The 27,877-nt window shown below is 39.2% G+C and overlaps 1 protein-coding gene across 4 annotated transcripts in view; it reads left to right on the forward strand.

The window, feature by feature from the left end:
• Positions 1–26,538, forward strand: part of LOC128021188 (rho guanine nucleotide exchange factor TIAM1) — a 52,011-nt gene extending 25,473 nt beyond the window's left edge. For 3 of the 4 annotated variants that reach the window (XM_052608207.1, XM_052608206.1, XM_052608208.1), the window contains 25 exons: positions 9–948; positions 1,783–2,260; positions 2,962–3,134; positions 3,602–3,826; positions 4,228–4,413; positions 5,671–5,817; positions 5,976–6,050; positions 7,628–7,798; positions 9,385–9,489; positions 10,135–10,216; positions 10,301–10,387; positions 12,169–12,381; positions 13,373–13,500; positions 19,891–20,118; positions 20,271–20,339; positions 20,547–20,672; positions 20,831–20,939; positions 21,305–21,484; positions 21,889–22,007; positions 22,187–22,295; positions 22,661–22,719; positions 22,979–23,075; positions 23,456–23,543; positions 24,352–24,524; positions 24,817–26,538. In XM_052608207.1, coding sequence (XP_052464167.1) covers positions 19–948; positions 1,783–2,260; positions 2,962–3,134; positions 3,602–3,826; positions 4,228–4,413; positions 5,671–5,817; positions 5,976–6,050; positions 7,628–7,798; positions 9,385–9,489; positions 10,135–10,216; positions 10,301–10,387; positions 12,169–12,381; positions 13,373–13,500; positions 19,891–20,118; positions 20,271–20,339; positions 20,547–20,672; positions 20,831–20,939; positions 21,305–21,484; positions 21,889–22,007; positions 22,187–22,295; positions 22,661–22,719; positions 22,979–23,075; positions 23,456–23,543; positions 24,352–24,524; positions 24,817–25,331 — 4,872 coding nt within the window. In that variant the 5' untranslated portion in view covers positions 9–18 and the 3' untranslated portion in view covers positions 25,332–26,538. Of the gene's footprint in view, positions 1–8; positions 949–1,782; positions 2,261–2,961; positions 3,135–3,601; positions 3,827–4,227; positions 4,414–5,670; positions 5,818–5,975; positions 6,051–7,627; positions 7,799–9,384; positions 9,490–10,134; positions 10,217–10,300; positions 10,388–12,168; positions 12,382–13,372; positions 13,501–17,157; positions 17,932–19,890; positions 20,119–20,270; positions 20,340–20,546; positions 20,673–20,830; positions 20,940–21,304; positions 21,485–21,888; positions 22,008–22,186; positions 22,296–22,660; positions 22,720–22,978; positions 23,076–23,455; positions 23,544–24,351; positions 24,525–24,816 lie in introns of those variants that run through there. The other variant, XM_052608209.1, reaches the window with a different exon arrangement.
• The last annotated feature ends 1,339 nt before the right edge of the window (positions 26,539–27,877 follow it).

Below are 27,877 nucleotides of genomic sequence, written 5' to 3' on the forward strand. Positions count from 1 at the left end.
TTCCATAGACGTTAAACCATGGGAAACATAGAGAGCCAAAATGGAGACCACGCCTACTATGGTGAGGGGCAGGGCCAACTCTCACGAAAGCATATGACCCGATCACTTCGCATCTCTAACAAGCAGTCTCGACGATCACGTCACGCCTCCAGCAAGGCTGAACACTGCAACTCTGAGACCAGCACAAAATCCAGCAGCACCCCTTCCATCCCACAATCCTTGAGTGAAAATGGCTTGGAACCTTTCAACAAGAAGAATGTTATGGAGGGCTATGGGGGCACCATTTGGGTGGGGCAGATGGCAATGAACTTGCGGCCGATGTCCTTCCACGACAACATGGGGGATTCAACCACCACGCCAGGTTCTGAAGATGGAGTGGAAATGGACACAGTGGTGGCAGACGGTTGTGAGGATGAAGGACTTTTCACAGGTGAGGACACATATCTGCAGAGGACCAGAGATGGTCCTCGGGAAGGTGGCAGTTTTAAGAAGAAGCGCTCTAAATCTGCTGATATGTGGAGAGAGGATTCCATGGAGTTTTCCCTGTCGGATCTAAGCCAAGAGCATCTGACAAGCACAGAGGAGATTATAGGGACAAATCAGAATGAAAACAAAAGCTTCACTAACTGTGGAGGACGCCATCACACCTCCAGCCCGCGGACACTCGAGTCTCACTCAGGAGAGAGAGCCAACTCTTTAGATGAACTTTGCACACAGAGACTACCTCCTCTTCATGGCTCCCACCTTCTCTATAACGGTCACAATTCTGAGAGGATGGAGGGGGCCATAATGAACAATGAGATCTTGTCTCCTGCGGGGGAGGAAGGGAATGGATATGGAGCATACACTCTTCCTTGTCGTCGTTCTCACTGCCTGTCAGAAGGACTGTCCAATCACCAGACTACCATCTGCTCACGTATGCAGGGACGACGTGCACAAACAACGCATGTGAGTTATGCCTCTGACACAAGGTCTTTCTACATCCTTTGAAAATAAAGACAGGCAATGATTTATCTTCAGAATCCACAGATTGTTATGAATGTTTTTGACCACCTTGCCTATTTCCGAGGTTCTAAAGTTCTCCGGTGTCACACATTTATTGTAGAACCTTGTTGGTAGTTTAAAGTAGTTGACCAAGAAATGGATAAAGAGCAATTACCTTATGGGACTCTCTGAGGAAACTCTTTTAATTTCAAGTCTCCTACTTTTAGCTAATAAAATGTAAAAGATAAAACTCTCTAGGGTCTTTAAAACCAAATTCAGATAGCTTTTAACTTTCGCATTTGTGCATAGTTGATGTGATCTGTCTTTGGTTGTCAAAGAGCTTCCGACTTTAAAAGCTCTCAGGGGATACTTCAGATGTTCCCTAAGCCATGCTCATGCCTTTGACAACTACTTTGGACTCCTGTTCAGAGACCTGAGTGTTTTTAAAAACATGATATTTCCCATGATCTACCTGCAAGGAACTTCAGTGTTTCTGTGTTGGCAAAGGGAAGCTGCACTTTCTCCTTAGCATGTCTTCCTGTTTCTGTTCCTCTTTCTTACAAAGGTAAACAAGTTGAGAACAAACACAGATTAGTCTCTTTCTTTGTATCTGTCAAAAGGGGAAAGAAAGAAGAGCCATTTAGCAGCTCAGTCTCTATTACAATTTTTATGAAATGTTAAACTAAAGTTTGGGATAAAATTCTGAAAAGGAATTCTTCTTTGGAGAGTGTCCCAAAAGCTGTGCTGTACCTGTAGTGAAATATTTTGTCTGTAGTTACCTGTTCTATTTGCTTGAAGGATATCACAGCTGGTGAGGGCAGCGAGTATGGAGACAGCGGTATTGACGGTGGTGCAGCTGAAGTCGAGCATTCCTCACGCCATTGCAAGACCATGTCTGCGTCCTTCTCCGTCTACTCTACTGCTAGCGGAAGCATCTTTGCGGGAAGCGACAGTGGCAGTAGCAGCGGAGGTGGAGGAGACCGTGAACGTCTACCAGGTGGAGATCTAGGTGTTTACGAGAACTTTCGTCAGGAGCTGGACTTGAACTCCCGACAGACGCGGGAATACCTCGAGGAGGCCAGTTCGGCTGCTAGTGATGAGAGAAGCAGTGGAACACTAAGCTCCATTTACCCCTCAGACATTCAGCTTAGTATGGTGCAGGGCACTGTGCGGAAGGCCGGCATGCTGGCTGTGAAAAACTTCCTGGTGCACAAAAAGAAGAGGGTGGAGCCAGCAGCAAAGAGGAAATGGAAACAGTACTGGGTGTCACTCAAAGGTGAGACTTAAGCTATGTTTGAAATAGCATATTGCTACTCTTACTATTTCTGTTCTATCCACCAAAAGGTGGACATAATGTGTATATCGTGCATCATTTTCCTGGACGACCTCTTACATTTGATCAAATTGGAAGTAAAAAAATAAGCACACTTGATGCACAACTCCTTGCCCTGCACCAAAATATCATGCACCTGCTATTTGACATCAGGGTAAACACACCAAACGCTAATACATTTATTTTCTAACTCTGATATTTTGAATCAGGTTTTGTGATGCTAGTAACCTTGCAACGACTATTCAATCCCAATCTAATTTCTCTGGGCCATTTCTTGTCACAATTGTTAATGTAAAAAGAAATCAAAACAGCATCTGATACATTACCGTCGATTTGCCAGCAGCCATATCACCCTGGAGCCTGGTGCTACTGAGGCCAGCAGGGGGTGCTCACCCTGTGGTCTGTGTGGGTCCTAGCGCCCCAGTGTAGTGATGGGGACACTATACTATCAACAAGCACCATCCTTCGGATGAGACGTTAAACTGAGGTCCTGACTCTCTGTGGTCATTAAATATCCCAGGATGTCTTTTGAAAAGAGTAGAGGTGTGACCTCGGCATCCTGGCTAAATTTGCCCATGGCCTCCTAACAATCCCCATATCTGGGGATATATTTTCTGATCTTTCTTCTCACTTTATCCTCCCAGGATGTACTCTGTTTTTCTACGAAACGGATGGACGTTCAGGGATTGACCACAACAGCATCCACAAACATGCAGTCTGGGTGGAGAACAGCATTGTCCAGGCAGTCCCAGAACATCCCAAGAAAGACTTTGTGTTTTGTCTGAGCAATGCACTCGGAGATGCCTTCCTCTTCCAGGTAAGACATTTTGAATCTCGAAAGATTAATATTAGTGTGATTCCAGTTACTCCTATGAACTTGAATTCTTCAGGGTAGCATTTGTAGCCTTTGGTGATGCTTTTCACCATATATTTATGACAACCTGAAATCAGTTGATATAGAATTGTCCCACCTCAATGGTCATGGTCCACTGTATCATTCTGAATTTCTGTGTGTCTCAATGACATTTCATTCTGTGACAGCTGATAACATCCTGCTTTTTTGTGATTGTCTTTTGGTTAATAATTTATTATTTAAGTGCAGAAAGAATCTTGTTGTTGCTATGCTGATCAATTGGTATTGTGATAATAGTGATGTCTAACCACAAATATATATGGAGTGCTAATTTTTAGATACTGTGCTTTAAGGTTTTACCCACTGTAGCTGAAATGCTGTTGAGCATCCTATAGTGATAAGAAATAATGTTCTTATTCACTTCTTTTTAGACATCAGGACAAACGGAGCTGGAAAACTGGATAACAGCCATCCACTCAGCCTGTGCCGCGGCTGTTGCCCGTCTGCACCACCGCGAGGACACGGTGCGATTGCTGCGCTCTGAGATCAGGAAGCTTGAACAAAAGATTGACATGGATGAGAAAATGAAGAAGATGGGTGAAATGCAGCTCTCTGCTGTCACTGATGGGAAGAAGAGGAAGACTATCCTAGAGCAGGTTTGGTGTTTCTGATGTACAGTAACTTTTTTGTATGTCTGATGCTACTGTATATTTGTGCTATGTCTGGTTAATTTCTAACTGACATGTGATTTGATTGATCTTATATAAAAGATGAGTGAAAATTGTGTTAGTTCACATATTGTGTATGTAATGTACCTGTCTGTTTATGTGGAGGTGGGTTTACTCCCCCATGATCTCTAAATAGACTCAGGTCATGCTGGTTTGGAGGAGGCCTGCTGACTAATGATTTATCCCAGTATCCTCCTCCAGTAAACAAAACCGTATTAAAAACACTGCCCACACTCTAATAATCAGCAGCTTGAGGGCCAAACAATAAGTGCAGAGGACATTAAAATGACAAAGCAGAAGAATTGAAATCTTTATTTCTTTTTGTTCAGATATTCCTCTGGGAGCAGAATTTGGAGCAGTTTCATGTGGACTTGTTCCGGTATCGCTGTTACCTCTCCAGCCTGCAGGGCGGCGAGCTTCCAAATCCAAAACGCCTACTTGCCGTTGCTTCCCGCCCCACCAAACTGTCCATGGGTCGTCTTGGCATTTTTTCAGTATCATCCTTTCATGCCCTGGTATGAAATACACACATATATATAGACAAACCTTCACACTCTCAAAACGCTCTGCATTATTCCCTATTTCTCTCTGCAAGTTTGTAAATATCCATTTAATTTTAATCCACTCCACAAGAACCCAGTCAGCTCTGAGCTGCCTGCCAGCCTGTTCTTGTCCTGAGTCCTGCATAACAAACATGCTGTCACCATGGTGTTTTTGTAATTCCTGTGGTTCAGGTGACAACGTACAGAATTGCGTAATATGCAGCCGGAGGACCGCAACTGTCACCTCAGTAGAGTCACAGTGAGGCGTTAAAATGCAATTCCCATTTAATTGCGTAAGTTCCTAGAAAACTAAAGCAAGATTGATGGAAAATCAGTGACGTTTTAAGTAATGAAAAACTGAGCATTTTTCGTAAATGGCACTCAAGCGGTAGATCAATAACTCTTTGTGCAAAACTTTCTTTTTAGCTTTTTTTGCCACTTAATTTGTTCTTTTAAAAGCATCATCACTAACCACTACCTTAACAAACCTTAAATGTCTTTTCTCATTTCTTCTCTCTTCAAAAATATGAAACAAGCCACAGAGTTTTGTCTTTAAAAGTGTTGTCCCCATAACTGCTAAGGTTTTATGTCTAGAAACTCCTCCATGCAGTCTGATTACTGAGGAAATCCTTAATGACTTCTGCGGCACTAATGTTTATTATCGCAGAAAAGTGAGTGCGATTTCGCGTTGGGGTGTGTGAACAGAACATCTCTATACCGTGGCAGTTTATGTGAACTGCTTCTGTCATGGTGTCAGAATTTCTGATCGTTATTGAAACCTAAATGCAAAGGGATGTTTTCCCCCCCTCTCTTTCCTGATCTTTTGTCACAGAATCACTGAGGCCATTTTTAATAAATGAAGGCTAAAACGTCTGGGCAGAATAAAGGCCTGTTCACATTAAGAACAATAACTTTAATTATATCAGCGTCCACACCAATGCAAGCTGCAGTAGAGTTATGTCCGATGATACTGTTTTTCTGTGTCATTGTTATTATAGTTGTGGTGTCTTCTCATAGAATTTCTCATAAAACTGTATAATTATCCTTGGTGTGAATGGCCCTTAGGAGTTACTTAATTTCAATAAATCTATATATCGTATGTCACTTAAATGTTCAATGTTAATGTTTGCTGTACAATCATGGGATTGGTGAAATATTCAAAGTGACTGTGACTTGTGCTTAAAACTCTCTTAGATGTTTATTGACTTTCTGTATGCGTATTTGTGACAGGTGGCAGCGAGGATGGATGGGGGAATTCGGAGGCGTACCCAGGCCCTGTCCCGTTCCTCCAGTAAACGAAAGAGCCGCTTCTCCTCTCTGTGGGGTTTGGACACTACCTCAAAAAAGAAAACCAAAGGCAGACCCAGCATCAACCAGGTTCACGTCTGCTAGACATCTGCTACAGTCCGCGACATTACATATTACATGTGTTTACAGAATGAATCATTGTTTATGCATTTTTGCATGTGCTGTAAGTGCATTCAAATACCTTCATTTATGGTGGGTCCCAACTGAAGTTTTTGTCTTTACCTCAGGTGTTTGTAGACGGTGAAGTGCCGGTTAAGAGGAATCTCGAGCACATGTTTGAGGACACTGGAAAGGAGACACTGGTGAGGAGGACACTAATGCTTCCCAGAATGCTTTGCATAATTAAAACCGTCAAAGAGAATGGTGTCAGAGGCGGAACGCATCGGAACCAAGATGTTAGGGAAGTGTGGAGTTCCCAAAGGGGGCTGGAAAGAGCTAGAGAGGGTTAAGACTCCCAAGCTGGGCTGTAGGACCATGGGGAGAAATGACGGGAGGTCCAGGCTCCTTCCCATCCCGGCACGTCCATTAACAGCCAGGAGAGGAGGCAGATGGCGGGGGTTTTGGGAGGGGAGCATGCGCGCGTTGAGTTGAACGAGTGACAGAATGTTGGAGTGTTTAATGTATTGTCTGCATGTGTTTGCCAGTATGTGAGTGTGTTTAAGTCCCTCTGACCCATTTCCCACTCTCCTTCACCATGTGTGGGCTTGCTGTCTCTCCATGATGGGAGACCACCATCAAATCTACTCTGCAGGCAGATTGTTGAGGGGAAGGGGAGGGTGCTAGGCAGCCACCTTATAGTGTGGGATAAGCTATCTGAGCCAGGCAGCATGCCGTCACTGACAGCAGGCCAGACCCTGCTGACAGACCGAGGAGCCCTCGAAAGACCCACAATGAACATCCCAGCCGGTACACGTCAGCTCATCAATCACCCGCCAGACTTCTAACAGCGCCGTTGTCAGATAGAGGCACTGAGTATTGTGTGGAGCTTGCACATTGCTGTGCTTGGATGCCAAGTTAATTAGTCTCAGATTAGATATCATCACATTGTCTGCTGCATCGATCCAGACAGCTCTGCTTAAGTGTGATAAGGCCGACTAGTGCAATTATAACCAAAAAACAGACACCTTTGTAAGTCTGCATTCAGATGTTTGTGTGATATCTTCTTCTTGCGGTGTTCACTTTTCTTTCAAATTTCATTTTAAGGCCATGAAACATGAAATTGACCCTATTTTCTTTCTTGATCCACATTCCTGGTTTTATTGTGCGTGCTTCTTTAGTAGAGATAGAACTTTAATTTTCTTTAATTTTCCTGGCTATTTTTTAATGTCAAGCGAATCAAGTTCCATTCTGCATTTTTAAGAAAGCACAATATATCAGCAGTCATATCTCATATAAGAGTAAAATAAGCGATAAGATATAATTCCAGATGGGGTTGAAATCAAGCTCTGTTCTACATTCTTCAAAATAAAAGTATTTAAATTATTATTCCGGGTGGATAAATTCAACTTCCATTCTATATTTTTAGGGTTACACAGTATATCAGCAGACATACTGGTGTCGGTCCAATAGGTAAAACAGGCCATAAAATAGTTGAAGTCAAGTTCCATCTTACAAATTTTGGTGTGTGCGATATATCGGTATCGGTCTGTTATGTAAAAAAGGCCATAAAATATTCTATATAGTAATATACAGTATATATACTGTACATATATATAATTATTGGTATTAGTACTGTAGTTTGAATAGTAGTACATCACAAAAATGTTTTGCTCAGAAATGCATTGCATTACTTACAGTAAGTGTATACATGTGCATACAATTTCATTCTGATATTAAACACCTTCCTAAATAAAGTTTGTTTCTTTATTTCTTTTAACAGAAGGACCAAGAGGGTTTGGTGCAAAGTCTCACCCAACACAAGACGGACAGTGAAGTTTGGGTACCCAGCTATCTCACACCATCCTGGGTCTCTTTACCTGATGATCGGCCTGTGTTGGCTATCATACAGCCGGGGGAGACCACCATGGAGTCCCTGGAGGCGCTGTGCAGGGTAAATATCATGTGTTTTTTTTTGCAAACGAAGCTATTCAAATCAAATACATGTGACTGTGTCCCAACAAACTGAAGTTCCCAGAGGAAGGTATTATTGTTCTGTTCATTCTTAATATTGTCCATTTTAACCATGCTTTCAGCTAACATAATTCCATTCATAGTTTCATATTGATCAACAAGCCCCGACCCCAAAATAACATAAAATTAATTTAGTTTATTCATAGTGATATTATATATTAATACAAAAAGAAGTAGTTCATTCACACTTGTTTGTTTTTGAACTCTGATACAATGGTCATCTGAAACCTATTGACTGGTGGTTGTTTGTCGCCTTGCATGTGTCATCTTTTGTCCTGAGGTGTTAGCAACAGATACGTCAGCTCTGCCATCTGTTTCTTTAGCAAACAAGATCCCAGTTTCACCATGCTGTCATCTTGGAGCCCACTAGCAACAATAAACAGGAAATTTAACGCATAAAAGCAGAGTCATCTTATGATTTGTCCATGGCTAACATCTCGGTTAACTCATTTCCTGAAAACATGAAACTCACCCTCGCGTCCTTTAAGGTTGGAGTCCTTGAAAAAAGTGCTAGAACTTATAATTTCTCAAGTCAAACTACTTAAGTGTCAGTGGATTATTTCTTCTTGTGGTTGTCTTCCTGTTATCATTCTGCTGTAGTAGCTCTTGGCCACTGTCCTTGTCCGCTCTCGGCCGCTATCAATTCAGGGTGTTCTAGAATGCTCTTATCCACAGTTCTCGTAAATGTGTCCTCAAGCATTTGTGTGGAGAACACACACATCACGTCCTGTCCACATTTGAATGCCAGTGGAGCAATCACTGTCCGGTGATGATTCATCTACATGCATCATTTAGATGGTCTGCAGCGTAGCAAGAAACATAAAGAATTATAAATAAATTATCCTGTGATAAGTTATCCTGCAAAGTGGCTGGACTGAATCCCAGAAATGGTTTTCTGTCAAGTCCTGAAATAAAATATTAACCAATTCACACTGGTAAACGTAAAGCTAAAATTCTTTGTTATGGACACATTTTCTTAGCATTTTAAGACGGTCATAAGTAACTGTTAATAGTCTCTCGATATTTATTTAGACTTCCTTATTCATGAATCTCTTCTTTTTACAGCTCTCTGGAATACTTTATTCTGGTTAGTCAACTGCAGCATTCTGTAGTCAAATATATTTGTATAATGACTATTAAACTGTAATGAATATATGTGACTAGCTTCATTTCTTAACTTATAATTCACTTCAAATCAATATTTCATTACATTTTTTATTTCTTATTTAGAAAGTAACCCTCTTGTAAGTGGGATAATTTACAGTCAGCCAATCAAAAATGCATATAGAGTATGTTATAGAGTTTAGTGCTAAATATAATATCATTTCATTTCCAGGCATCTTTTAGCAAAGAAAGCATCTATAACCACACTTTTTTTTCAGTTAGCGTTTATTTTATTTTAATGTAGCTAAAATGTTTATTTAAGGTTTTAGTTTTAGTTAACAATAACTCTCAGCAATAATGTACTGTACATACTTATGTTTATTTTATTTATTTTTTATACAGGCTCACAGACTAGAACTTTCCAAGCACTATATACGGCTGAAGTTCCTCATTGACAATCAAGTGCAATTGTACATCCCCAAGCCTGAGGAGGACCTCTGTGACCTGGTGAGTCCAACAAAAAGAGCCTGTCAGCGGCCACACGTGTTCTGGACAGCTAAGAGCATTTAGTGGTCACAGTCGCAGCGTGGGGTGAATTTATTAGACTGTGACGAGCTCTGCAATGTGCTGCATGTAGTATGAAAGTTTTGAGTTCTGACTGCAATGTAGGTTAAAGCGGGTCTAAACTCTCCAACAGCGTCGAGGAGAGGCTGCTGCATGTGTTATGAATTATTTAGAAGATGCATGTACTGCATAATGTACTCCGAATAGTTATTCTATCCCCTTAGTGTGTGTGTGTATTTGTGGAGTCTGGGGAAAACCACCTCTGCAATGACTATGCAACCTCCAAAGCTAATTTACTTTGCTGTTTTTTTTGTGTTTTCCATGTCTCTTCTCATCTTTTCTCTTTCTCTCTGTAGAGACCTGACTTTCTCTAACTTTTACTCTCCCTGAAATGATCAAAGCCCCAGTTTTGTCTTAGGCTCTCTTGAGAATGAGCTTTTTTATTTAGCGTACTGTACCTACGCCCTAAATTTCAGCAGACTAAGACATTCTCCATGATGTATGTGAGCTCTTTCTGAAGTCATACTGTAAATGAACTGTACGTCCATAGAGTGCAATCAATATGAGTCTCTCCCTTCCTTTGTTCAGCTCTACAAGGAAATCGAAATTTGTGCCAAGACAACCAAAGTCATCCAGTTTGACAGGGATGAGTCCTGTGCCATAGGCTACGGTAACAATGCTGTTCAGTTTGTATCAGATTTTTTCCAGTTCTTTGTTTCTTTTCTCAGTTATTTATGTTTTCTCTCTTCTCCAGGTTTCTCATTGGCAGTAGTAGAGGAGGACGGAGGCCAGCAGCTTCATATCACTGATGTGAAAGCTGGAGGTCTGGCATTTGCCAAAGGTGTGTGATGGAACTCTGAAGATAGCAGTTCGTCATAACTGCAAAGTTAGATAAAGTGTTAGGGAAGGTACTTTAAAACTTTAGCCAAAAGTCAAGCAACTTTTCAAAAAATATATAAAAATAAATTTCTTAGGACATTGTTTACACGTCACCGATGCACTAAAAATGGAAACTTTTTTCCTTTGTAGTTTTGAAGTTTCACATACAGATGACAACTTGTCAAAACAACCCCACACTCTTGTTCTTGTACTTTACACAGAGATGATAATGGTAAAGTTTTCGAAAGTTTTCACTTTCAAGCCACCAAAATGCTGTTTCCCCATCTTGAAAATGGTGGTGTGTAAATGCCTTACAAAGTTCCTAGATTACTTTACTGCCTCTATTTGGCAGCTGTTCCAGGTCCAAATCAAAACCCTATGCCTCACCTGCAGTAGTCTGTAAAAATTAGCAGGGGAATATACACGAGTCTGAACTGCGAGGACTGACCCAAATCTCCACCGGACTGGAGGAAAATAATTAATAAAGCTTTCACATGAGCTGCACAGGATTACCAAGAGGAGCAAATTAAAACCATTACGCGCTGCTAGTGATATCTGTGCCAAACGAATGCATTCATTAAGAGCAGCCTTCAGAATGGTTTCAGATACTCTCCGTTCCAGTAAGTCTAGTTGTTCAGCATCTGAGTATTTTAATTAGCGGTGCTTGCTAAGATAAGCATCACTTTTATTATTATTGCTCATACTACGGGTTAGGGATTTGTGCTGAACCCCGAATCTTTAAACTTGAATGTACAGTACACAACCTGCATAGACTTTCCCTGCTGCTGCCACAAAAAAAAAAAAAAAAAAAAAACATCAGACTATGCAGATCTTAGCTGGTTTAATATGGTCTTCCAGCCTGATCAAACTAGTCTTTAGCTGGTTTAACTGTGCAGACAGCTGGTCTAGGAGACCAAGCTGGTTTAAGACATTTTTTTCAGCAGGGTTTTGTTTCAAAATTGTTAGTAATTCTACCCAGAAGGCCTTACAAAAGTGGCAGTTGTACAAGAAAGGTTTGTCTGGATGAATAGTAAGGCAGATGGATACAAACCCAAGTGGACAGTTCAGGAAGGAATTTTTTTGGGCGGAGAAGAATATGCCTCAACAAAGCATTGGCTCATTAAGACCATGTGCTGTCCAAACTGAATGAAGCGAGTGTGTGTGTGAAATACACACGGACAGGATTTGCTGGAGGTAAAACTCAAATTCGGGACAGTTTGGATGAACAGCACTGGGGGGGCTTGTTGATGACATCACCCCAACATTCATCATCACTCTATTGCCGGGGGCAGAGCCGGGCAATCCAATAAAAAACCTTTATTACAAGGGACATTTTGCTCCATATGAAACTGGGTCACACTTCAGGCAGTGTGTGCATGCATGCATGTGTGTAAACCCATGCAGCATTCATAAACGCTCAGGAACATAGAGAAATATTCAGTTCCTGCAGGAACATGGGCATCAGTATTCAATTAAACTGGCTGTCCTGCCTAATCAGCGTTAACTGAGCTATTGGAGGATAGAAACTGAGCAGCTGATCTGTTGGTAATTGATAAATAAGAGTGAGGGAATCAGGTGGTTGAGGTAGGAGTAGATGAGATAAGGGATATTTGTTCTCATCCTGTATGTACAACATGCACAAAGAATTTACTTAAAAACATTTGAATAGTAAGGAAATAATGTAATTACATTTGGGGGTTACAAACTTGATTCAAGCTTTTGTTCAACATTGTGTGTGTCCAGGTCTGCGAGCAGGCGATGAGATTCTGAAACTGAACAGTAAGCTGGCGAGCGTGTTGGAGCTGGCTGATATGCAGGCTGCGTTTTCTTTGCCCTCTCTCACCCTGACTGTCAGCACGCTGTCCTCTACCGATCCTCACCAGCTGTGCCTGATGCCTCCCCGCCGGTCGGACGGGGCGCAGGACGTCTGCACCGACATCTTCTCCCAGAGTCAGGGTAAACTTCAGCACTGCTGTCTTCTTTTTTTTCTTCATATATTTGCATATTTTATTGTCATTATCAGTTTTATTTGGTGCTGCTAGTAGAAGTGAGATTGATCCACCTTTTAAAGAATTATGTTTCATAGTTTGAGATTTAGAAATTTCAGAGATACACTACAGTTCAAAGTTTTGGAGTGAATAATGTTTTTAAATGTTTTTGAAAAGGTCTCTTATGTTCGTCAATGCTGGGTTTATGATTAAGAATGCTGTATAAACAGTATTTTGAAATATTATTACAATTTAAAGTAATAGTTTTCTATTTCAATATATATTTTTTAAATTAAATGTATTCCTGTCATGGCAAAGCTGAATTTTGAGCAGCCATTATTTCAGTCTTCAGTGCAGTGTTATTTTTGTATAACTGATTAGCTATTATATTGAATGAATGTTTTAATATTTCCTGTTTCCATTTTAATTTAATGTTTTGGTAAATTGCTTGTGTGCTTTTGCCATTTTTATTATTTTTATTGTCTCTATCATTTATTAAGTTGCAGTTCATGTAGCTGTAGTTGTTATAGTTATAGTTATTTTTTTGTTTCAGTTCATTTTAAGTAATAAACATTTTTATAGTTTTTATATCTTTTAGTTAATGATAATGCCTTTGCTTCAGTGTCACGTGAATCTTAGAAATCGTTCTAATATGTTGATTTGGTGCTTAAAATATCTCTTATCATTATTAGTCTGGAAACAGTTGTGCTGCTTAATATTTTTTTGTGAAAATGTTGTTACTTTTTTTCAGGAATCTTTGATCAATAGAAAGTTTGAAAGAACAGCATTTATTTAAAATGGAAATCATTTGTAATATTATAAATGTCTTTACTGTCTGTTTTGATCAATTTAATGCATCCTAAATAAATGCATCCTTAATTTATTATATTTTATTTACTCATGTCTTGTACAGTCCTGTAGCTCATCCATTCCCTTTCTGTCTCCATTGCTCCCTCTAGAGGACATCCTGGATGAAGGTCTTGGCCTGGTGCTGCACAGCCCTGATGTCACAGGTGAGGACAGGATAAACCTAATGGCTGAGAGCCCCGCTGACAGCCTGGAGGATGAAACGGACTCAGCACACAAGGTTAGAGACTATCTGCTATGAAGATTCATCAAAAAAATCACTTCTTGATCTACAAACACTGTCTAGCTGAATTGTAGTAGACTGAGCTTCTGGTTTTGATTCACAGACATCCTAGTTTATTTTGCAGCAGGGCATTTTTTACTGGTGTTTTTACATTTGGTGGTCTCTTTTGTTTGAGGTGGGTAAAATATAGACTCTATTTTCTGATATAAGGGTTTCGTGGGGTCAGAAGCTGACTGAAATCAGATGGCTGGTTAAGAGCTTTGTGTCATGTGATCTAAGTGACCTTTGATTTTAAGGCTGCGTTCAGAGAAGGCAGCAGATGGGAAGACAGGTTGTATTGCCTTGTGTTTCTTCACAAGTACACACACTCATACTCTCACCCAGAGGGTAGTGATGACATGGTCTGCTTGATGAAGGTCAAGATCAGCGATGACTAATAAAACCTGTCAACGCACACTCCTGCATTAACTGAAGGATCCGAAAGTCTGAGACCACTAGTAAATGTGCTCCTATCCACCTTATTTTACAACATGGAAGTAAGCTGATTAGATTCATTGTTTCTATTAGCAAATGATTAGGACAATCACAAAGAGCAGTAAACAGTTAAACTATTTGAGCTACACATCGGTGTGTTTATGATTACAAGAAAAGGATTTATATGATGCCAAATACTGTTTCATCAATATGAAGCAGCATAACTGACTGATCATATACAGTCAAAATGCCTTGCATATTCTAGTTACAAATGGTTGCACTGCACTTTTACATTAAAAATAACATTTTTGTAGGTAACTTTTTAGTTCAATATTATTACAGTATTTTATCAGCAGAACAAATTAAGCTGAAATATTTGCTTTAATGTCTGCAGCACTCAAACTCCACAAGTTTTAAAACTTGATCATGATTCAACATGATTTGGAAATGACCTAAAGAGCATCTTTAAGTGGTCTACTATAGTTAAAACCTTGAATATTGGTTATTTATTTTTGCTCCATTTTAAACCACAAACTTTCACTTTATTTCCAGGTTTAAACTGTATTTTGAATCCTAGGTTTTCAGTGTGGTCTCAGACATTTGGACTTGTACTACAAACACACATGCAACTTCCACTCCACTCCGCAAGTGTTTTTTCTCAGTGTAAATGTTATAAAGTCAGTGTCAAGATTGATTTGACTCTTTCATGACAGTCCACACTTTCTTTTTTTTTCCTCCTATGGCCTGTGTTTAACGACCTGATGTCTAGCCTCCTTTTTTGGTCTCATTGGTTTATTTGTCTCTTTCTCTCTGTGCCCTTGTCTGTCACACCAAGGCTGCCAGCCGGCCACAGTCTCTCTGGCCTGTTGTCCAGCACACCATCTGTTGCAGAAACACATTTAGCCCTAATAATTCTCCTACAAAACACCAAATTCTGTCAGAGCGTGCATGTTTGTCTCGTCCTGTTCCCCTCTGTCCTGCCCATGTTCTAATAAGTTGGTAGGATGAAAATGTTGTGCTGGTAAGTGACCTTGACATGAAGTCACATAACCTGCTATATACATATGCTCTTTTTGGACAGTCAAACCTGGGCACAGCTTCCCGCTCGGTTGTGTTAACAGTTCATGCACACTCCTCCACCAATGCAAAAAAGAAACACCAGACTAAAATCTCAGACCATAGTCTGACCTAAATCAGCTGATACACACATTACTTTATCATGCCATTTGTCATCTCTAAAAAAAAGCCTGTGTATATTATTTTGCAATAATAATTTTAAATGGTTTTATTGAAATTATCTCATCCTTTCATTTGAATTTTTTTTCTTTTAAGTCCTGAAATTATCATTAACCCTACAAATTAAAACGGAATTCTTTTTTTTTTTTTTTTCATGGCTCTCTCATGTCTCTGCAAAGTTAAAACACTTTATCTCGTCTATTCAGTATTTAAGTTCTTTAAAGCATACCTGAAAGCTTTCTCTTGTACTGTCTGTACCGTACTGTTTATTGTTCTGTAATCTCTTGTTCTTGAAATGTGTATTTGTATGTGGTTTTGACACAATGACAGACATAGAGAAGCTGATTCAGCTGGGCATAATTTATTAGATAAATTCTCTCTCATTCTTTCTTCCCATATTAATCACATGGCTGGTTATCATTATTATCTCACGTCACTTAGGTTTTCTTTTCTTGTTTTGAGATGAGGAAGAAAGAGAGGGGGACATCATCTTTAATTAGCTCTGCATTCTAATTGCTTGATTATGCATATTGATTTGAATCGCTTAACGCTGATAAATTATGGAGAAACCCGCCGGAGGAAACAGACAACCTAAGAGACAGAGGACAGGAGGACTATATTTTCCAGCTTAGATAATGTCTGCGTGTATCTCACAAAGGGTGGTGCAACATCCTGCTAAACCCTAAAACTTCTTCCCCCTCCCCTTCCAGTTTTACAATGTGAGTTCAACATTGTACATTTAATGTCAATGTTCAATTGTATTCAACATCTGAGCAGTTCTTCCCTTGAGTAATCACTCTGGAGAGAAATACGAATGCATGTTCATGGATTTGGCTGTTAAATGTATAAATATTGACTTTTCACATCAGCCTGGCTTAGCTCTCTCTCTCTCTCTCTCTCTCTGTGTGTGTAGAGAAAAGAGAGGGTTTGTATTACAGGATTCTTTTAATCGTGATTGGTTTGAGAATGCACATATACAGTAGAGCTTTATGCTTGTTACAACATGCATCCCATTAATTCTCCCGAGACATTTATGGATTTGCATGTTTTTCCAGTCGTAAATGCACAGAGGTGCTTCAAAGCCATTAGGCTTGTGTGCAAAGTGAATTTTGAGAGAGAGAGTTTGAAATTGAAGAGTCCTTTAACTTTGGCATGCAAAACCAATGTTGTTCCGTTTTAAGCAGAGCTGTACTTTCACATTTGAGCCCATGAGCTTTAGTAGAATAAATGTTAAATGTGTGAACATATTTTCTAAATGTAAATTTTAAAATTTAAATGCAGAGATGTTAACCGTGGATGTAGTTCCAGACAGTTTTGAAAGAAAATCTCCCTGTTTAATTTGTGCAGTTGTGAAGTCAGTTTGAGAGCCTGATAAGGGCATTTCATTCCTTTCCTTGGAAGGAAACATTCCTCTTCCTGTCTTCTGTTAGTCTATGCATTGATAAGATGTGTTAACAAGGCATTAAAGGCTCCCATAAAGTGTGTGACTGTGGGTCTGCTAGGTTTTGTTAAATTGTAACTTTTTTTTTTCCTTCACTAAAAGAGAGATATTAGCTACCCCAATTAAGAAATAAGGTTCTCGTGACTGAAAGTGCTGGATGAATGGGTATGATCATCATTTAGCATGTTTTCCAATAAAACAATTTTTACTGAATTAGATCATCTTGATTTTATAAAGAGTTTATCTTTTGGTTTCGCAGTTCATTGTTTTGAAACAATTTTTTTTTAAAGCAGTGTTTTTTTCTCCTAAATAAGCAATTTCATTCGGAGATATCAGCGCTTAAGTGAGCAGGGTTGAGACACTATTACTATTAAAAAATGTTTATTTGAAATAAAGTTGAAATTAAATACTGGATGAAAACATAATGTTTAAAAAAATCAACCTAAAATGAAAAAAGTACTAAAATTACTAAAACTGAAACATGAAATATAACACTGGTGAGCTCATTATTTATTTGAGCTGAAATGATACAAAATTACTAAGGAACTAAAGTAATTTAGGACATGTTGAAAGCCAGACTCGAACTTGTATGACCTTACCATAACAAAAACATGTGCATTACTGCTGCGCTACAGCTCTGACAAGAGCATCTGCATCTAAGGTCATTATTTTCCACACTTTCATCATGAAGACAAACATTGTGCCACACATGTCGCCTTGTTCTCGGCTTGTTGACGTTTTCACTTGAGAGCTGTGCATTTTCCCAGCATAGGTATAATGTGATGCTTGTGACTGTCCCAGCGTCCCCCTCCCCTTCTGTTCTCCTCATCCTGTTGCCGGCAAGATTATTATTATTATTTTCTCTCGTTCTCTCCCTCTCTGTGTGTCTTTACTGTGCCACCACAGCTGTCAGAGCCCCATTCCATCCATCTGGCTAGAAACCAGCTCAGACAAGCAGAAATGTAGGGAGAGATTCTAGGAAAGGAGGGAGGAGGCTGTGTGGACAAGGAAGCTATCATGGAATGTAGAGTTCACAGTTAAGAAGACACACTCGGCGTATCGGTTTCTGGGAGGAGTAGCTCAGTTCCTGTTCTCATGGTCGGGTAGTGAAAACTTTTGTGCATAAAGATAAGCTGGAGGTGAAGGCGCTTCCTGTGGTTTTATTACGGGTCGCATTGGGGTGTCTTCTGTGGCCTTTGAGGGGCAGAATGTCTTTGCTCTGGAGACACAGGAGCTCCAAACGCTCCTCAGAGTCCGTCTATGACATGCTGCAACTGGTGAGCTTTAGTGTGTTTTATTTTGTGTGTGTGATATTTAATCACCATTACATAACAGTTCATGGGCTCCGTTTTATAACACTGCATCTGTCAGATTTAGTGGATTTGAGTGTTACGTGTAAATGTTTAGTTTTGGTTAGAATGGTTTGCAAGTGTTTAAACTGAGGTTCTGGGTTAAATGCAACTTAAGTTCTATAATTACATCAGCAACCCCTTAAAATGATATTTTGTCCCTCTGTCTGTAAAAAAAATTATTAGCAGTAACACAAACTATCAGATTTTTAACAGTCTAACTGTAGCAAATACATTGTATGTGTTAGGACTGGACTCGTGTAAAAAGTCCTTTATCAACCTTTTCTGTGCAAACTAAAATTGTCTAGTTTTTCCAATCCGTGTATGATTATTTAAAGTTATTTCCAGTTACTTTTGCTTGGTTTGTGTTTGAAAAAAAAAAGTGATGTAACTATTCTCAAAGTAATGTTTTACAGCACAGCTTATGCTAGTAGTGTATAAACAGAAATTCATCCACCTGAAAAAGTAGAACAAAAAAAAGTAAACTGGTGCCTTGTTATATATACAGTATGGCACACTGACATGAAGGACAAATGATTTGCAATGGGTTTCCAGTGTAGACAGACTTTAGCTGTTGTGACGCAAGTGACAATGATTGTGTCCAGTGTAGACACGGTGTTAGAACATTTTACAGCTCCTGCAGCATGCAATTTCACATTATTTACATTATGAGATTCACGTTCCTACTTGTAAACCTGCTGGAATGCTTGCCCCAGAGACTTGCAAATCCACGGAATTGTTAGTGCAAAAAAAGAAATTCGCCATACAGACCAACAGAAAGCTGCTTGGTTCAAACCTGCTGGAAAACTTTCCTCATAGATTTCCTCATAGTGTTTTACATACAGTATGTGAGGTGTGTTTTACAAAACAAGGAAAAAGTCCACATTTTTGTCCAAAGCATGCCACAGATATTGTTGACAAAGCTTAAGTTGGATTTAACCCGGAAACATGATAGAGCTCATTACTTTTATCTGCCTACATCTCTCTCCAGGCTGTACAGGCTGGTTAAGGCATGCTGGGGTGTGCAGGCTTTTTGTCAGTCCGTCACTATGTGTTTATCAGTGAGGAATTCATGCTGCTGGAAGCCCTGTGTGTCCTCTGTTCCTCCTGTGTGTGTGAATCTGTTCCACTTCTTCCTGATCACTATCCTGAGCCTGAGCTCTCGCTGTAGTGCTGTCACAGATGAGATGTGACACTGGGGTTGAAGATCTTTGGATTGGAATCTGTCTTGGACAGGTTTGCATCGTTTAGATGGATAATTACTTTCTTTCAGATATTAGGAAGCTAGATGTTGCATATGAACGTGTATTGTGTAATGTTTGTGATATAAAAAACGCATAACATTTCAGTAAGTAGTACAAGGGGAGGAGGTTTTTGGATGAAATTTGTGTGTATAGATGTGTGTTTGCAAATGGTTAAAAACAAGTTGAAGTAATCTTGGCTAAGGGCAGGGTGTACCCTACCTAGTTCCTAAATGGAAAATCCACCCAGAAAGATTTCCCAAGTAGGCGAACTGCTCAGTACTAAATTACAACGATCATATCAGTGATCTGACATAGATCATCTTAAAGTTATTTATCAGATAGATGCTTGCAATTAGCTACACTTCAGCCAACAATTCTTGAGACATGATGTGCCTTGTCTTTGGAGTTCAGCCAGAACACGAATGTGTGTGTTTGGAACTGGAAATCCATCTATCTAAATCATAAATGCTCCGAATACCTGTGTGGGTGTGTGCTTGTTGCTGGTTAACATTTTAGAGGCACGTTTGTTTTTGTTTTTTTTGTTTTTTGTTTTTGTTTATCTGTTCAGCTTTTAATAGTCATGGTGTTTTCAGCATTCAGTTGCTCCTGGTGTTGAAATTGACATTTTGTTTTTTCTCCACAGAGTACAGAGCAGGTGACTGCTTTCTGCCGCAGCCTTCATGATATGAATCCCACTGAGGAACCTGTATCCTCTTCCTCGTTTTCCTCCACATCTTCCTCCTCTTCTTCCTGTGTGCCCAGCCCCATGTCACCTCTGCCTGTTCCCATCATCCCCCGCCAGCTCTCTGATGCTGATAAACTCCGTAAGGTCATCAGTGAGCTGGTGGACACTGAGAGGACCTATGTGAAGGTCAGTATCTGCTGTGCTTGCAAAGCATTGTGTGTTTGATTAGATTTGATGATGATAAACCTGATGCATGAAAATCGCTCCTGATTAACTTCTAATATAAAAGCTGCCCTGAAGTCAAACATGAACGAGTCTTTGACTCTCTCTGTCTACAGGATCTGAACATTTTGATAGAGCGCTACCTAAATCCCCTGCAGAAGGAGAGCTTCCTTTCACAGGAAGAAGTGAGACATTGTTTATATAGACCTATATATATTTATATATATGTATGTATGTATTGTATATGTGTGTGTGTGTGTATATGTATATATCATTTATTTATTTAGAAAATGTACTGATTATATACTTTAAAATATAAAATTAATAACATAATTAACTTCTAAAAATATTATAGAAGTTTTACAAATCTCTTATTTTCTTTACACTCATAGCTAGATGTGCTTTTTGGAAACTTGGCGGAGATGGTCGAGTTCCAGGTGGAGTTTCTGAAAACTCTGGAAGACGGAACCAGATTAGTTCCAGATTTAGACAAACTGGAGAGAGTGGATCAATTCAAGGTGCAGCTATAATCACACTTTTTTTTTACACATTCAGTCAATTTTTTTTTTAAATAATATGATTATAGATCATTTGAGATGCTAAATATGATTGGCACAATAACAAGGCCATTAGTACCTCCTAATTACTTTCTAATTCATTGTCTTCTAACTTCCAGAAAGTTCTGTTTTCTCTTGGTGGATCCTTCCTGTACTATGCGGACCGTTTTAAGATCTACAGTGCATTTTGTGCCAGCCACACAAAGGTCCCAAAGGTCCTTACTAAAGGTAACACCACTGCATTCTCACTGGACTGATTTAATATAATTAACAAATGATTTTAATTTCCCCAAAGCATTTTTTACTGAAGAATAACCTTTTTTAAGGGTTGATGTTTCATGTGGGAAGAGTGGATTAAGTTTGAACTTTACTGACTGATATTTGGATAGTTAAATGTGTTGGAGTATACATTTTAACTAAAATGTGAAACATTCTGACAGTTGAAAGCTAAGAAGCTGATGTACTCAAATATTAAGTCTTTAACAGGGTTTGAGTGTATTGACCCCTGTTCAAGTTAAAGTCTAGTTTGCGGATGCAACAGATTTGAAATTCCTTTGCAATCCCATAATTTCTCCTCCACAATTTTGGTGCAGCTAAAACAGACCCGGAGTTCAAGGCGTTTCTTGCTGAGAGGAACCCCAGGCAGCAGCACTCCTCCACACTAGAGTCCTACCTGATCAAGCCCATTCAGAGAGTCTTAAAATATCCACTACTCCTGAGGGAGCTTCACTCTCTCACCAACCCTGACAGCGAGGAGCATTACCACCTGGATGGTAAATATGAAGCTCTAGATACTAGTTGAGCATAATAAATTTTGTTGATTTACACCTGAGCAGTTCATAACCCAGTGTTATCAACGTCTTTGAGTGGCTCGGTTCATTTGGCATCTACTCTGAGTTTGGGTGACTTATGCATTTGGGAAAACCAACAAACATCTTCCTTAACTTGTAATGAGAAGCATTGTCAGAATCTTTAAAGGTCCTTGTGGTTTTGCTCCAAATATAGAGATCATTTGCTTACTCTTACAAGCTACAGTAACAAAATTGAAATTGGGTTGTAATTCTAAAGGTGAAATGCTCTCAAAAAACAAAAAAAAAAACCTTTACCAACTGTAAAATAGATGGTAAATCTCTTAATTCTTTGGTTGCAGTTTAAGAAGTCTCTTATCTTTTTGTAGTCGCGATGAAAGCCATGAACAAGGTGGCCAGTCACATAAATGAAATGCAGAAGATTCACGAGGAGTACGGAGCCGTGTTCGACCAACTCATTAGTGAGCAGAGCTTGGACAAGAAAGAGGTACAGTTCCACTGATCTCTGTGAGGTCTTTGTAATTCAGAAGTTTTCATTTGTTGAAAATTATTACAACAAATATTGTTAAGCCAACACCAAATGTCATAATATGTGCACTGATGTCATCTACTATTTTCAAAAAATGGGTAGATTTGGTTTTGCAACATTGTTTACTCTTATCCCAGGTGGCTGATCTGTCAATGGGCGACCTCTTGTTGCATAACACTGTGGTCTGGATCAATCCATCCTCTTCTCTCACGAAGGGGAAGAGAGACCTAGAGTTGGCTGCATTCAGTGAGTGTTTGCAAAATGTTTCTTCCAAAATAGAATCCTGTTCTCTTATTCATTAGTCTGTTCCCTACAGTAATGGTTCCCTGCATCAGTAAAGACCAGCTGTATCTTTGGATACAATGGCATCAGAGGAACCACCTTGTCCTGTAGCACTTAAAGCATTAAAGTTGCATTTATACACGAACAGTTTTTCTCCCCCTCAGCTAAGAAATTTTCGAAGAAAGCCTTCAGATGCTTTAAAAATGGCCATTGAAGTCACATTTGTTACTCTGACTATTCTGAAAAGAGCCCCAAGAATCTCTATTGTGAATGTTTAGTGTTGTATGATTTTGTGTTTTAATGTTTTAATTCATTTTTTGCCCCTTCAGTTTTCAGAACGGCAGTTGTTTTTGTGTATAAAGACTGCTCCAAGCACAGAAAAAAAATCGTAAGTGCTCTTTCCCTTTCTTCATGATTCATTAATAGAGATCTGAGTGTGAAACGAGGTTGCCCTTCTCTTTTACTTCATTAATTACTCATTGTCTTATTTTACATGGCCTTTCACCTGTATGTTATATTACAAAACTACCTGTTGCTATTCTAAAACGTCCTGTTTTCAGTGTGCCGGGTGGTTGATACCATTAAAGATTAAAGAGAAGTATTTTAAGTGAGTTCTTTATCCTAATTTGGCTGTTATTTTGTCTTAGGGTGGATCTCACAGAGCATCGATTCTTGATGAGAGAGACCCTTTTCGTTTTAGACACATGATCTCTACAGACGCTCTCCAAGTTCGCAATCTCCCTAGTAAGTATTGATCTACTGGTCTCATTCTTTTCCCACAGACCTATTGAGACCATTGTGGTATATTAGCTTCATGCTTTAGATTCACTTTGACAGTGCAATTAATGTATTAATCCTATGCATCCAATGACACTTAAGCATAGTAAAGTTTGCTTTTGGCTCAGTGGAACTAATTATGGGCTCAGGCCAGAATGTTAATATTCCCAATTGATGGTCTGGGGTTTAAAGGTCGTCAAACAGAAACCTGGGGTCTGTACTCTGGTTCATTGTCCCAGGATCTGTGTCTTCCATGAGGTTTATTAACCCTGTGCTGATCTCGGTGATTTTGTTTCCCACAGTCCTTTAAACAGTATACAGCTAACCTGGTGTTCCTTTCATTTCAGATTCAGAGGGGTCTGCAATGTGTGAGATAGTTCACATGAGGTCAGAATCTGAAGGGAGACCCGAGAGGACTTTCCACATCTGCTGCAGGTGAGATGAGGTTCAGAACGCCACACATCAGGCATGAAAACTGACCAATGAATCAAAGACGATAATTACACAATTCAAACTAAATCAAAGAAAACTAAACACACAAGGAACTTAATTTTAACAATCTCTCTGGCTCCAGTCCTTCAACTTAGAGACGTAATGTTCTATCTTTGTCTAGAATGAGAAATATGTAGGCTAAGCCAACACATTTAATTCCAAGTAATGTAATAATATAAAACTAAAAAAAGTATTTGGCAACTTGTAATGTTTATGTAAATGAATTTTCTTTGATAAATCTCAAACTTCTTTGCATAAAAAGTTTTGTTTGAAGAGAGCATCTTATCCTTTTTGATAGTATTGGCTTGACAAAACCAACATGCTAATCTACCATTTAAGCTTATTATTCTTCTGCTTCTTCTGAGATCAAATTTCTAACAGTTACTTGTCCTAAAGTTAAGAAACGTGCTAGAAACATGTTAACATAACATGTAAAAATGTGTTAACATTGTGCTGCAAGCTAGCAATGTCCTAAAACATGCTAACAAGACTGCAAAACATGTTTAAAAGATGTTAGCATCATGCTAAAACATGTTAGCCACATACTAAAACAATGTTATCAACAATCATGCTATTGCTGGTTTTATTTTATTTTTACCTCAGATAGGGCTGTTAAGCCAACTTCTACATTTGTCCTTAACTTCTGTATCTTATATAATTCAGTAGCATTCATATATTTAAGTGTGGCAGTAAAACAGTATATTTCTATTCTGATTCTCAGTAAAAGACTTTAATTATTATTATTTTTTAGCTCTCCAGAGAGTAAGAAAGACTTCCTGAAGACGGTTCATTCTATCCTGAGGGACAAACAACGGCGTCAGTTGATGAAAACTGAGAGTTTACTTCCAAATCAACAGTATATTCCCTTCGGAGGGAAGCGGCTTTGTGCGCTAAAGGGTTCACGACCCACAATGAACAGAGCAGGTATGTTGGCGACGTCTGACACAAATTGAACATTGATTACTTTTTTCTGCAACACTTCCCTTCTCTCTGCTCCTCTCCCTATATCTCTGCTAACTCTCCCACTGTGTTGCCTTCCATCATCCTCTAGATAACATGATTAACTTTAGGGTTAGCTGATTATTATGTAACACATGTAAATCCTAGTGTCCACCAGAAAATATTGCTGCTGTCTTTTCTGAAGGAGGAAACTGAATGAAAAAAAAATTATAAACAGGATAGTTAGCATTCATGCTATCTCTTTATTCTATTTCAGTTTCAGCCCCATCTCGAACCCTTGGTCGCCGGAAGCTGATCCGTAATCGTTTCACCATAGACACGAGTGTGGTTTTTGACGACGGCTTGTCCCAGGACCTGTCCCCCATCACCCCGACAGAGCCCACGCTGTCTTCGCTCCAGAATCCCCAGCAGCCCATCCGAGACACAGATCGCTGGCTGGAGGATCAGTTCGACCTGCAGCACTACGAAAACCAGGACGACTTGAAGGAGACTGACATCCTCAGCGATGACGATGAGTACTGCCAATCTGTCCGGGGTCCTTCCTCTGATCCGAGTCTGGAGGAGTCTTTAGAGGCCCTTTCAGTGGAAGGAGACGAAGACAAGGGTCTCAATGGACTTTCGGACAAACCTCCAAAATCCCAGGCTCCCCTGAAGCTGACTCTTCTGAGAAAGCAGTGTGCGGTGGAGGGTGTCGCTTCTGAGAGGGACTGTGAGGTCATCTGGGTTCGCAGGGACGATTTTAAAAACAGCTGCCACAGCGACATCTTCTGAGCGAAGAGGGTTATGTGCGAGCTGTGACGTTTTGTTTAATAGACTTGTGGGAGAGAATAAGGCGCACACCTACTGAGTCCAAGCCTGACATGATGCACTGACAATCCTTCTGAAAGCCTGAACTGAAGAACTTAAAAATAAAAATAAAAACTTCTTGAATCTTGATGTTTCAAGCCGCTCCACCCTAATACCAATGCAGAACATTTAAAGATGCCAACTGTACAGCCAGTGTATTTATAGAGGCTTCATACTGACAGACAGGCAGCTATAGGTTTCTTCAGTTGATCTTGTTTTATTTTTTGTTGTCGTTTTGTTTCAAACACAAGATTGTGATCGATCTGTTCAGTTGTGCTTAATATACTCCTTTTTATTCAGGGATTTGATGCTTTGTATAACTTGCTATTTCTTTGTAATGTCTACATGCAGGGGATTTTTGTCAAACACAGCAGTGTTCCCCGAAAATATCATGACAGGCTAGCTGTTTAATGCCATTCATGTTACAAACCCAACAGTTCCTCGCTTGCTGTCTTTGTTCCCCCTTGTTCATAGGCCACCAGCAACGCAGTATTAACAATCACTGTTCACCGAACACGCGCACACACCGAGAAATTAAGTCTTATGTGAATATGGTAGAGAGAACTGCAATAATGTAATTTTGTTTATTGGTTAGGAAATCAAACTACCCATAATCCTCGCTCAGATGGCTTTGGTGTGCTTGTGAATTCAACAGCCAGGCATTTAGGTGCATAAATAAGGAAGTGAATTCAAAGCACCCCTATAAAATGATGTAGCAGATTTTTCCTGTTCATAATGTGTTTGTCTCGGTGAGAATGAGATTTTTGAAGAGCTTGGGTCTTTTATGATATTTTGTACAATGGTAAAGACGAAAACACACACGTTACACCCTGCATGTGTATTTTAAAATAAGAGATGCCCTTTCACCAAAAACAATCACTGCACCTTTAGCCATGGATCCCTTTTAGCGAAACTGGCTGTTTAAGACAAAAGTGTAAAAACTCCTTGCTTTTACCCTCTGCCTTTTTGAGACTGTGTATGTTCATACTGTGGAAATAATTATTAGCCTATAATACATTTTCCTAATTTATATTTGCAGTTTTATCCAAATAACTTTGTACTGTACGTGATCTGTTCTTTGTCAACACGGCAGGCATTTGCCGTGTTTTAAATAAAGTTTGGTGTGATTTTTTTTTTTTTTTCATCAGTGACTTGTCTTTTTACAAATAAATTAAACAGATGATGACTCTGAAACATACCAATCCTCATAGGGAGAAACGGAAAACATAATCTCACTCAGATTTTGTTACTACACTGGAATGTTAATGAAAATGTATTTGTCCTATCAAGTATAACCAGAGGGTGGCGGTAAAGCTGCACCTGACGACAAACTGACGCTTTTTCCCTAAAGAAAATACATCAATAATGGCTTTAATGAGCACAAAACAGAAGGTCTACAGTATCTGTTCTGATATGAGTCATATTTAATAGGCACCTAATGAGTGCCAGCATTTCCTCCTCTGCTCTCCTCTCATGCGGTTTGTTTTTGTTCTTCTATGAGGCAACAGTCTGTTCAAGCAAAGTAGTTTCTGTTCTTGATACATAGGCTAGTTATATCAAGAACAGTTTGAATCATCAGCTCTTCTTTTTGTCCCATAATATTCATTTTTTTCCACATCTTCTTAGGCTAGTTTCTAATATGTATACATTTCAGTGATCTGCATAATATTAGGCTAATTCGTACATATGTCTACATATACTAATATTTAAATTAGTAATGGTGTACAATGCATTTATTGTGTCCATGTTTTTTTTTTTTTTTTTTTTTTTACATAATTATTACATTTAAAACTCTACCTGCACCTAATTATATCTGTTATTAATTTCTGTAGTTCCATCTATTATTGAAGTACTGACCCCTTAAAACCTAAGTGCACCAGAGCATAATTTTCTATGCTGTTAAGTAGAAACCTATTTGGATTTAGAAAATGAAACCCTGTTTACAGTATTTACTGTAAATACAACATTCATAACCAGTTTGTCACTGATTGGAAAAATAAATAGGATGTGCCATTTGCTGAATATACACATCATATTTCTAATTCAGGTAGCTGTCAGAACACGAGAGCCTGAGGGAAGAAGAATGTTACCAAAACAACACTACGGGACAGTTTTCTAACACTCCCAGGCCCCTTATCAGTCCTGCTCCGATACAATGCATTGTTTTGGAGAAATTTTATCCACCATCAAGTAAGTAAGTAAGAGTTTTAAATGACATTTAATAAGCTAATCTATTGAATGTGCTGGAATTATGTTGTTTTGACTGGGTAGTTAGATTTCCTGATCACTGAACTGCTTGGTTATGGGTTGCGAAATGATTTGTTGTGGTCGATCTGCTTTATGGAATGTGATTTTTTCGCCTCTCAAAACATTTCTATTCTTTCTGCACTCTTCTGACTAGTCAATTTGGATTAATAAAAAATCATAAATGTGTTAATAAATGCACTCAGGTAAAGATATGACCATGCATT

Source organism: Carassius gibelio, chromosome A10 (genome assembly GCF_023724105.1).
Source record: "Carassius gibelio isolate Cgi1373 ecotype wild population from Czech Republic chromosome A10, carGib1.2-hapl.c, whole genome shotgun sequence".
NCBI lineage: Eukaryota > Metazoa > Chordata > Actinopteri > Cypriniformes > Cyprinidae > Carassius > Carassius gibelio.